A 12537-nucleotide genomic window follows, 5' to 3' on the forward strand; every position below is an offset into this window, starting at 1 on the left:
TAATCAATCAAAGTGCAGGGAGACCTCACAGAGGCAAACAGCAGGAACTGACCTCTGACCAGATCCTTAGACAGGCTCTAGTCATCCAGCGAAGTCAGACAAGCAGCCGGCAGAGGGTCCAGCTGGGAGGACAAGCTGACGCCCAGATGTCACAGCTTGAGAAATCCATCTCCAGGCAAGAGCTCTCTGCCAACCTGCTGCCAGCCCACCCGTCCTGAGAGAGGGCGCCACGGCCAGGCCTGAGGAGGGAGCCGATGGTGGCAGAGGGCCAAGAGGATGGGGATCTCTGCTCATGTTGAATCCGAGGAGGGGGGAGGGGGGAGAGTTGTGGAGGAGCATTTGCTACACCCGAGGCTCTCTGGCCTCCAGTTGTACACATGGCCACCGGCAGCCAGAACTGCAATGAGCTGCACCCAAGCAGACCACCTGTTCAACTGGCCCTGACAAAGGCATCGATGATCACGCTTCCGCAGTCTGGTCCCTACATGTTCCATCTGGGTCTGCAGGGTGAAGAAAACCAGAGAAAGTGACATGAAGTCCAAGGTAGCTCTGAGGTAAGGAGGCTCAGTGTTGCTCCAGAGGAAAGAATTCTACAGGCAGGTTGACAAAAAACTTGTAAGCTGGGGAAAGAGTCCAGAAAGCCTTAAAGAAACAGGGATGTAAGGGGCAGGGTGAAATGCTTTAATAGATTGAGCGAGGAAGGAGTGATTCCATCTATCAAGCCATTCCACAATTTTAAAATGCACAAAGAAGAGAAATTCCAACCTGAGGGAGCATTTTATAATAACACCACATTAGCCCCTGCAGCCTAATTCAAGCATCAGGCTTCACAGTGACCAGACAACACAGCTTCTCTCATTCGCCTGACCCGCCTTGGAAACACATTTGAATAGAAATGGGGTAACAATGTGACAATGTGTCTGTTAGGTCAATTATAGCCCTGAAGTCACCAGGCAATGCAGTTCTGGAGACCAAGGATGCTAAAGATGCTTCTCTGACCAAGGCTACCCATGAAATCTGAGCAAAGTCTCAGGGGTCCTTAAGGTCTGGTTGTCACTTTTATTACTGGCTGAGTAAGACAGGCCCTAAACTAACTTGTTGAGAAAACAAGAATCAGAAACACCCAAATAAGACAGTGCTTTGTAGGGGAAAATAAACAACAGCACGGCACACTGGCAAAGGCAATACTTTTGGAGCCACTAGAAGCCACTTATTTAAGTACTTTTCTTCCAAAAGACGTTCTCTTTACTAAATAGGAACCAAAATCATTTGCTATAACAGTGCCTGGTTGGCTCTGGAGCACAGAAAGCCCTGACCACAGGCCTAATAGAAGAAGATGGAGCTTCTGAGGCCAGCTCAGTACAGAAGCGGAGAGACGAATGATCCTGTAAAAATTCCCTGTTTTTGATGGTCCTCTTGAAAACTTCTAATCCAGAATTATCATCCCAAGAGCAGCCATCTGGGGGAGGAACTAAAGATGGACTTGAGGGTTCCATTTCCAAAAGGATTTTCATTAATTTCATTAAGACAAAGTTAATAATCCACGACATCAATGTTGTTGTTTTTTTTTCCAGTTGTGCTAAACATGTTAGAATCTTCTCCATAAATCTCACAGCTAGAGGCTAGTAGAAATCAGTTTGCCTTCTACACTGTCATTAAGAAGGAAAGAAGTGGTAATAGCTACTGAGGAAACTTGAAGGGAATGGCTTGTAAATGAGATGAATCTGCCCAAATGGTTGTTGGGTAGGATGAGTAAATAAATCCACGTTTGCCTCTCATCATAGCCCGCACAAGGAAGAAGATGCAATGAATGGAGATAGATTGCTTTAATAACGTATTTTATTTATGGATCTATAAAGAGGCTTCTAGAGACAGTTTAACTTATGTTAAGACCTGCATTCTTAACAGATCCACCCCATCAGTCCTTATCGAGAGTCTCCAAGGAGCAGGGTCTTGTCTGAAGAGCTAAGCGGGTCGCAAAGACAAGGCCTCTCCTCTCCCACACAAGGCAGCGATGATTGAGTTCCTGTGTAACTGATGCAGACAGTAAGTGGTGCTGGATGCTGGTGATCAGGGGCTGGACAGGTGGGAAGTGCTCTCCCACCCACTGTGAGGCTTTCCAAGAGCATGCTCAAGAAGAGAGCGGACTACATCATACACAAAATAACGAGGCCGTGTTCAGCCTTGCCGTGGAAACCCTGAACACACCTGGCTCCCTCCTCCAGAGCGGTACTGTTAAGAGCTCAGCCTTGTTCGAATTGCTTTCGAACAGTTGTTCTCCCCTTTAATTTTCATTATGACTCTGAAGGGTAGGTAGTGTTCTAATCCCCAGTTTACACAGAAGGAAACTGAGGCACAGAATGACAAATAAATAATAATAAACAGTTAGTAACTAGAGTTACTGAAATTTGAACCCAAGCAAGCTGGCTCCTGTGCTGTTGCTGCTGTTGCTGCTACTTCTATTATTGCCACTGCTGCTTCTGCTACTACTCCTACTGCTACTATTACTACTACTACTACCGCTACCGCTACTGTTACTACTACTGCCGCTATCACTACTACTGCTACCACTACTATTACTAACACTACTACAGGTGCTATGGTTGCTACTGTGACTACTGCTACTATTACTGTTACTGCTGCTACCGCTACTATTACTACTACTGCCGCTATCACTACTACTGCTACCACTACTATTACTAACACTACTACAGGTCCTACGGTTGCTACTGTGACTACTGCTACTATTACTGTTACTGCTGCTACTGCTACTATTACTACTACTACCACCGCTACCGCTACTATTACTACTACTGCCGCTATCACTACTACCGTTAACACTACTATTACTAACACTACTATAGGTACTACTGTTGCTACTGTGACTACTGCTACTATTACTGCTACTGCTGCTGCTACTATTACTACTACTACTACCACTACCGCTACTATTACTATTACTGCCGCTATCACTACTACTGCTACCACTACTATTACTAACACTACTACAGGTACTACTGTTGCTACTGTGACTACTGCTACTATTACTGCTACTGCTGCTACTGATACTATTACTACTACTACTACCGCTACTATTACTACTACTGCCGCTATCACTACTACCGTTAACACTACTATTACTAACACTACTATAGGTACTACTGTTGCTACTGTGACTACTGCTACTATTACTGCTACTGCTGCTGCTACTATTACTACTACTACCACCGCTACCGCTACTATTACTATTACTGCCGCTATCACTACTACTGCTACCACTACTATTACTAACACTACTACAGGTACTACTGTTGCTACTGTGACTACTGCTACTATTACTGCTACTGCTGCTACTGATACTATTACTACTACTACTACCGCTACTATTACTACTACTACCGCTATCACTACTACTGCTACCACTACTATTACTAATACTACTATAGGTACTACTGTTGCTACTGTGACTACTGCTACTATTACTTCTATTACTGCTGCTACTACTGCTACTACTTCTGCTGCTATTACTGCTGCTACTATTACTACTACTGCTGCTACCACTACTATTACTAACACTATTATAGCCACTGCTGCTGCTACTGTGACTACTGCTACTATTACTGCTAGTGCTGCTACTGTTACTATTACTGCTACTGCCGCTACTGTTACTATTACTGCTGCTACTACTGCTACTACTCCTTCTGCTGCTATTACTGCTGCTACTATTACTGCCGCTATCACTACTACTGCTACCGCTACTATTACTAACACTATTATAGCCACTGCTGCTGCTACTGTGACTACTGCTACTATTACTGCTACTGCTGCTACTGTTACTACTGCTGCTGCTACTGCTACAAGATCTCTATGATGTCACTCTTAAATCTTGCACTTTATGTAGTGCCTGGGTCTCAGAAGGAACAAAGAGAGGCACCATGAGAGCCCCTCACCTCTTCTTCCAAACTCCAGAAGAGAGGAAGGCAGAACAGGTCACGACAGGATCCAAAAACACAAATCCTTGCATTAAGCACCTTCCACGTCTGGCCCATATGCCCAGGGCTCTCAAGTCCATGGCCCTGTGGAGGCCTTTGGTCCACTCTCTCGGTCAACCCTTCACCACCTTAGAAAGACCCCAGCTCTTGTGATGGCTCCCTGGAGCCGTGGCCTTTGGGGAAGAGGAAGTTACTCTAGCTAAAATCCCAGTGTCGTCTGTGTTTCCCTATGAACCAAGAACATATTTCTAGCGTTTGCTGTCTGTTGGAGCGTGTTTCCTCCCCCCGCCCTGCCCATATAAGGTGATAGACTGGATTTGGTACCATGGCAAATCACACATGTACCCAGCCTACCCTAGAGATTCTAATAACCCCCCTCCGCAAAACATGTGCCCCCTGATTAGATGATACCAAGATGTTCTGGGGTGGCACTGATACTCAGGTGGCAGATACAGCCCATTTCTGCCCTACAGTCCTTACGCCTGGCTAAGTAAAGAAGGTGTAACTAGTTTCAAATGCTGAGTGGCAAGCATATCCCATGCACAAACTTCTGAGCACTTTCCACAAATCCAACTGGGAGAAATTTCCAAGCGTCAAATGGAAGTTTTCTTGGGTGCTCTATTCCTAGTGGAGATGCAGATGCCGGGCTACCAACAGACAGTCTCCACAGTGCTTCACTGTTACCCCCAAACATCCAGGGAGAAAACCACCTCTTGCAACAGGTGCACAGCTCCACATCCTCCTCCCAGGCCCAAGAGGAGCTAACCCTGACTGCACCTATGTCAAGAGAGTGGCAGAGTAACTAACCATACACACTGTACTTCTCATCTTGGAAGGAATGGAACAGGTGGGCAAGTGATGTTCCTACCCTTTTGCTCCTCCCTGCTCAGCTGGGAATCCAGCATGTTCTGGTTGACCTAAGCCTCAGCATTCAGAAGATGAACCGGGACAGTTCCCAGCTGTTTCCATATTATTGACTTTCTACACGGAAGAACTTAAAACAGGTTCAAAATGATGACTCCCCGCAGGAAGGCTCTACCCCCAGTCCTGCCAGATGAAATCATGCCCCACAAAACAGTCATCACAGAAGCCTAAGAGACAGGACTCTCCTTACTCCCTAAGCATGCAACTTTTAAATATCAGAGGCACCCAGTGAGCTCGTATGTCCTGTCTGCTGACAATGGCCACAACTGCCTGCTAATGTGCTTAGAGGCACTGCCCAGTTGACTGGTTTCCATTTCAGCAAATGACAGAGTTCTAGTTATTAAAGTTGGTGAGCAAGGGCACTCAGCCAGAGCTGAGGCATATCGTTGACCATGACAGGCCAAGGGTACGGGTGAGATTCCCTCCTGGAGGGAGCTTGGGAGGCAAGCACTGACCTGCAGCATTTGGAGGTAGCCTTCCTGGGGGTCGCAGAGCAGGGAAGAGATGCGGTGGTTGTTCCTCATGCATTTCTGGTTGTCCTTTGCAGATGGGAAGATCTGCCGGACCACGGTCATCCTGCCAAGGGCACTGTGGACCAGATCCAGGATCTCTGGGTCACTGATTTCCTGGGAAGATAACCAGAAATGTTTACCACTGACTCATGAACTCATGATCTCTGCAAAAGACTTACCAGTAGTTGTCTAGGTCTACAGCCTAAATAGCTGAGGCCAAAGAGGTTATGAGTTTGGGCCCAAGGTCAAAGAATTCATTTTGTTGCTTATTTACAAATAATACTTCCTTACCCTAAAATGCAAACAGCATTATTCAACACCTTCCCTGAAGGACAGGAAAAGATACCTGCAGCTAAACCACCAATGCACTGGCTTCCATGGAGTCAAACTCTAAAAGAACCAGTGCTGTCAAATGTCACAACAGGCAATAGCTGGAATTAAAGGCTAAATTTCCTGTTGGGAGTCATCTACCTGATTTAGACAAGGAAAACTGGTTTTCTCTGGCATAGATGACCAAAATGCAATGAGTTTCCCCTAATTCTTTAATAATTAGATTTTTTTTAAAAAAAAGATTTGCATACAAATTTTAAAAATATGTCCACTCATTCATTGCACAAAATCTACCCAACAGCTCCTCTGTGATTTGTTCTGTGTTGAGCACTGGGCATATAGCAGTGAATGAGTCAGGCTTAATCCCATCTGATGAAACTCAAAGTTTCATCATAGGATGAAATATGCTGAGTGATGTCATATGGAAACCTAGGGGCAAAGGAAACCCATCGTGCTTCCGCATGAGACCATTTGCTAAGCTCTTTACACACATTTTCTCAGTTGGTACCCACAACAACCCTAGGAATTCTATGAGGAAGATCCTATTATTATCCTATTTAAAATGAGCACTCTCACACATAGAAATAGCAAAGGGAGCAGGCTAAGGGGAGCTCTTTCCAGGACGAGGCTTGTGTGAGGAATTAGTGCTGAAGCTGAACCTGAAGGATGACCTTGTTAGGCAAAGTGCTTGCAGGTGGGGGGGGGGCGGGGAGGGGCAGTGCAGAGCTGAGTTGTTGGCCGTGTTCCTAAAGATGTGGGCAACAGGTGGCACCCTGTGGTACCCTCTTCTGGTACAGGTAGCGGGGTGCCCCTCCAACCTAGGGAGGGGCAGGGCCACTGGCAGGGGGGAGGGATGGTCAAAGGCAGCGTGGGATCTGTGTCCTGGGCCAGATGTGGGTGTGGGGTTCAGTAAATCCCGCTAAATCATCCACACTAGAAACAATGAGAAGTCCTTGAAGGATTTTATGCACCAACAAGCCACAATCAGATTTACATTTTAAAAAATCTCTGGCTGCTGTATGGAGCGAGGATTAGAGAGGAACAAAACAGCTCCGTGTCTGAGATCAACACAGGAACTACAAGAAATGGACATTCACCAAGGGTTTTGGCGGTGGGAGAGAGTCAGGTTAAGAAAGCCCTGGTTCGCTGGTTCTAAGAAGTGACTCCATAAGTGTTGGTTTCAAGTCAAGATTTTAACTGTGAATAACTGTGTTTTAAAATTGGTCTTAAGTCTTCCTCCTTGCAGATGACACAGTCTAGAGTTGAGACAATGAGATGGTATAAATGGACTTAATGAGGTTAGAAATGAGTGATCAGGAGTTTCAAAATCACTTAAACAAGAACATAACATGTTTAAGGGTGTAAGGGTAAACAAAGTATTTCAGGAATGTCCTAGGAACTCAATATGAGTGTGTAGACTGGTCAGTTGTAGCCATATGCTAGATATGGGAGAAAGGAAGAAATTAAGAATTGCATCCTTTTAGAATGATCAGTAGTTCCCAAGTATGCAGAACTGCAGGCATTTCAAAAGAATTAAAGTGCTATTACCTATTGAATCTGGGTTTAAACCACTTAAACTTTGTATTTCAGACAAAAGTCTGTTTAAGGGACAGTGATCTTGTTGGATTGGGACCAACTGACAATCAATGGTGAGGAAATTGCAGAATGTTCATATAGGACCACCAAGTGAGACGGGCCCAGGACCCAGTTGGGCTTCAGGAAACGAAGCAGAGAATGTAGCTGAGCCTGGACGTTTGTGCTCTGCTCTTAGCTGTCCTGCTAATGGATGCCTTGCCCCAAGCATAGGATGGTAAGATGAGAGAAATCATATTCTGACCTAATAGTAAGTAGAACTATAAGAAAGAGCAATGAGCGGAGTGGTCAGCTTTACTTGCAGAAGGAATATAGAGGCCTTTGCGGTGGGGGAGAGGGGGATTTTTTTTTTTTTTTTACCTAGAAAAATCATGAGGTCATGAAGAATGTAATTCGAATTATGCATAAGGGGGTTCATCAAAGCCAGCACACCTTGGAAAGGAAATGGATATGTTACAAACCTTTTGTTTTTCTCGCTTACTCTTCATAGCAGAGGTCACCATAGAAGTTCTTTTATTAAACCTCTCCTGCACCCTCAACTTCCCGATGGGAGAGTCAGTGGCATTGAACCCTCCCTACTGCGCCCCAAGAAGAACGCTGGAAATTGTAGGGGACCTGGCTGATGGGGGAACACAGTACCTTTCTAATAGGTGTAACCCTCACCTTTCCTGGCCACATGCAGCAGCACCTGGTGTGAGTGGCTAAAGAAGCCAGGGCAGCCAGGACCTAATCAAGGGGGCTGGGTCCCTATCCCAAGTAGCCCTGATCTCCAGACTATTCCTTTTCAATTCTGCCTACCCAGGTCAGAGATGAGAACTTGGTACAGCTTCCTCCAACCCATTAGCTGCTATAAGCCTTCCTCAGAGTAAGGATCAGCTGGATTTCTGCAGACCTCCCATCTCCCGTGGCCCAATTCTCACCCACTCACTCGGGGTTGAAGCACATAGTCTTGTCTGCCAAAGCACTCCTACACACCTCCCCACACTTCTGGGCCTATCCTTAGTATCTAGTACAGAGATAGCTGCAATCACATTCTAAGAATCCATGGAAGCAACTCCCCCGGATCGCTTGGAGGCAAGAAAAAGGGTCACTTCTCCTAGGAATGTATCCTTCCCTTGGAGACTTCCAAGCCTGCATCATCGATCAGTTCCGGCAGCTTCATGCCAGGCCCTCTCCTGTCCTGTTGGCCCCACCATGTCCCTTCAGTACCACTGGGCTGCACACAGGTATCTGCTCGCTGCTGTCAGGCAGGCACTGCCTCCAGGCTGCACACCAGGTCAGCCTCTGGACCACTGTGAACAGGACCAAACTCCGGGCCTTCCTAAGGGTGCAGAAGGCAATGCAAGCAGCCTACTGACACAACCCACATGGAGAACAAACTTCCCCTCTGTCCCAGTTGGACATTCCTTCCAGACAGTGCTGCTGATGAGCAGAAGAAACGAGACAATGTGTATATACTGTGTGATCTCCACTGACCTCACCAAAGTCATCAAGGCAGCAATGAAACAGTAACACATCATACCCAGAAGCTCACTGAAGTGCTGAAGGGCACAGGCTCAAAATAAATCTTGCTTATTTTATTACTTTTTAAGTTTGCCTTGTGAAATATATCTTAATGCACAAACATTACATAAAGTATGAATAATAAAATGATTTCAGCGTACCTTCCATCAAAAAATAACCTGCATCTTGGTTGGATGCCTCCTCCCCAAATGCTTACCATTTCCTCCTCACCAGGAGCTGCCTTTGTCTTGCTATAACTTATGTACGTAACCTAAATAATATATATCTTAGTCTTGTACGTTTTGTTCACCTTTGTGTAAGCTAAACAGTCTGCACGCCTCTTACAACTGTGTTTTAACACAGTGGTTCTCAAACTTTGTTGTGTATCAGGATCACCTGGGGAACTGGCAAAATTACAGAGGTACAGTCCAGTCCCATTTCCACAAGCAAGGCTTCTGTGTCTCCACTGGCTCTCCAGACAATTCCAGTACTCACCAACGTCTAAAACCCACTGGGTTTAACATTAAGTTTTTGTGATCTATTCATGGTGATGGATGCAGCTCTGGTTTATTCATTTTCACAGCTGTACTATTGTGCTGTGTGATTCTGCCACAATGTATTCACCCTATTGTGATCACCATTTGAATGTTTTTGCTTCTTTGCTATTAGGAACAAAGCTTCTATGTACATTTTTCCTGCCTGTGTGTCTTGGTACATACTTTTAAGAATTTCTCTATATACCTGGAATTAGAATTCTTCCATGGGAGAATATGTACATGTTCAAGTTTACTAGGTAATACCAAATTTCCAAAGTGATTTGTATCCACTTATAATTGTGTGTGGTGAAGAGAGTTCCTGTTGTTCTGCATCGTTCCCTGCTCCTAATATCCTATGACTTCCTAATATTTGCCAATCTGGTGAGAATGAACTGGTACATCACTGGACTTTAATTTCCACTTCCCTAATTCTTAATAGAGTTAAATATCTTTCATACATTCATGAATCATTTGTGTTTCCTTTCTTGTGTCTGTGTTTTTGTCCAATTTCCTGGGTTGGATATCTTGCATATTGATTTGTGGGACTTTTTTTTTAGTTCTGGATATTACATTTTTGTCACATGCTGCAAATATCTTCTCCAGCTTCCAGAATGTTAGGTAGAACTAGCCTATAAATTCATCTAAACTGGTGTTTTCTTTGTAGAAAGATTTTTATTACTAATTAAATTTCCTTATTTTTATAGGAATTTTGCTTGTTTTGCCTTCCTTGCCCTAAGTCACTTTTTTCTAAAAATTCAGCCATGTTGTCCAAATTTTCCAATTAATGGCATAAGTTGTTCACCATGTCACTCTACTTCTTCTATTCTCTCCAGTGCATCTAAAGTTGTGTGCCATCATCCATTTCTAATAATCTGTATTTGTGTCTTCTCTCTTACTTTGATCCTAGAAGTTTGTGTATTTTATAAATTCTCTTTAAAAAGTAAGTTTTGGCTTAACTGATACTCTTTTATGTGTTGGTTTTCTATTTCGTTAATGTCTACTCATCTTTATTATTATTATTTTTCCATTTTCTTTGGATTTATTAAGTGGTTATTTTTCAAACATTTTTTCATATGAAGCTTAGGAAAGCTTTTGTCTTTCCTAATGAAGTATTTAAGACTATATATCTACACCTGAACATTGCTTTGGTTGCGTCCCAGAAGTTATCACATATATTAATTGTATCATTATTTCTAAAATTCCTTTTTGATTTATTTTTGACCCATGAGTAGTTTACTAGAGATTTTTTTTTCCAAAATTTTCCAAACATGAGGTTATTTTTTTGTTTTTTAGTAATCTTCATATTGATTTAACTTTAAATGCATTGTAACCCAAGAATGTGGACCATGTGATACAAATCCTTTAAAATTTATTGAGCCTCATTTTGTGACAGTTTGCATGAATGTTTCATGCATGTTCACTGTCCAATTGTTGTTGATTTCAATGGTCTGTTTTTAGGTCCATTAGATGAGGAATTTTTCTCTTTCTCTTTGTATTCAGTCTATATTTTCAAAAACCATATTGTCTTTTATTAATTACATGTAAGTTTAGAATCACAACCCCTTGCTCAACTGAACCTTTTATCATTATTTAGATATCCTCTTTATTTCTAGTAATGCACCTTGCCTTATAGTCTACTGTTATTAACATATCTACACCAGTTTTATTTTGGTTAGAATCTGCCTGCTTTTTTCTCATTACTTTGCTGTCAGTCTTCCTCTGTCTCACATTTTAGGTGGGACTCCTGTAAGCAAAATATACTCGATTTTTTATATCCGTCCTAGACATTTGAGTAGAAATCTTAATCCATTTATATTGGATTATGATTACATATATATATGGTTTAATTTTATCATATTATTTACATATTTTACCATTTCTTTTTTCTTCCTTCTTTTTAGCTTCCTCTTGGAATGATTTTTTCCTATTTTCATTTTCTTACCCTCTTTTAGAAGTTATATTATCCATTATTCTCTCATTGGATATCATAGATATTTTAATATGCATAAAAGTGTAAAATTAATCATTATTTTTTACTCTCTTCTTCAATCTTTATCTCTAACCACCATCATTTCAACTAATGTGAGAATAATATCTAGTATTTTAATTCTATCTTTCTTTGTGCCCTCTTATCACACATAATTTCCATTGTTTTATACAGTTAATATTTATCTACTTAACCAATATTTATCAATATATTTGTTAAACATTCTTCTGTGGACCTCAAACCTTACATCTGAGATCATTTTTCTCCCCCTGAAGTATATCATTTAGGATTTCCTTTAATGTGGGTTTGCTGGTGATAAACTTCGTTTCTGTTTATTGGAAAATATCTTTTATCTTTTGTTTAGCTCATTCTTGAAATAGAAAATTCTAAGTTGAACACTATTTTTCATAGCACAGTGAAGATAATATTACACTGTACTCTTGCTTCTATTTTTGTCCAGTGTATTAGTTTCCTATGGTTGCAATAACAAATTAACACAAACTTAGTGGCTTGGAACAACAGCATTTTATTCTGTCGCAGTTCCACAGGCCAGAAGTCCAAAAATCGGTCTCACTGGGCTGATATGAGAATGTTGGCAAGGATATACTCCTTCCAGAGGCTCTAGGGGAGAATCTGTTCCTTGCCTCTTCCAGTTTCTCGTGGTTGCCAGCACTTCTTTGCTTGTAGCCACATCACTCCAATCTCTTCCTCCCTGGTCACATTGCCTTCTCCTCTTCTGTATAGTTAAATATCCCTTTGCCTTCCTCTTAAAAGGACACCTGGGGTTCTATTTAGGGTACACTTGGATAACCCAAGGTAATCTCCCCATTTCAAGACTGTTAACTTAATCGTGTTACGAAATCTCTTCTGCCATATAAGGTGACACTCACAGTTTCCAGGGACTAGGCCCTGGATATCTTTGTGGACCATTATTCAGGCCACAACCTCCAGTTATTAGGAATCAGTTTAACTGTCATTCCTTTGAAGATGACCTGTGTTTTCTCTCTGGATGCTCTTCAGACTTTTTATAGTCTCTGGTGTTCTGCAGTCACACTATGAGGTGTGGATTTCTCATTTTTATTCTGCTCCTGATCCTTGGGCTTCCTAGATCTGGGGTTTAGTTTCTTTCAATAATTCTAGAGAAGTCTAAACCATAATTT

The 12537-nt window shown here is 42.6% G+C and overlaps 1 protein-coding gene across 5 annotated transcripts in view; it reads right to left on the reverse strand.

Annotated features, from left to right (window-relative positions):
• The window catches only part of GRID1 (glutamate ionotropic receptor delta type subunit 1), a 675078-nt gene that overhangs the window by 212930 nt on the left and 449611 nt on the right, over positions 1-12537 (reverse strand). For all 5 annotated transcript variants that reach the window (XM_068548005.1, XM_068548004.1, XM_068548008.1 and 2 more), the window contains exon 6: positions 5372-5542. In XM_068548005.1, coding sequence (XP_068404106.1) covers positions 5372-5542 — 171 coding nt within the window. The remainder of the gene's footprint in view (positions 1-5371; positions 5543-12537) is intronic.

Source organism: Eschrichtius robustus, chromosome 7 (genome assembly GCF_028021215.1).
Source record: "Eschrichtius robustus isolate mEscRob2 chromosome 7, mEscRob2.pri, whole genome shotgun sequence".
Classification (NCBI taxonomy): domain Eukaryota; kingdom Metazoa; phylum Chordata; class Mammalia; order Artiodactyla; family Eschrichtiidae; genus Eschrichtius; species Eschrichtius robustus.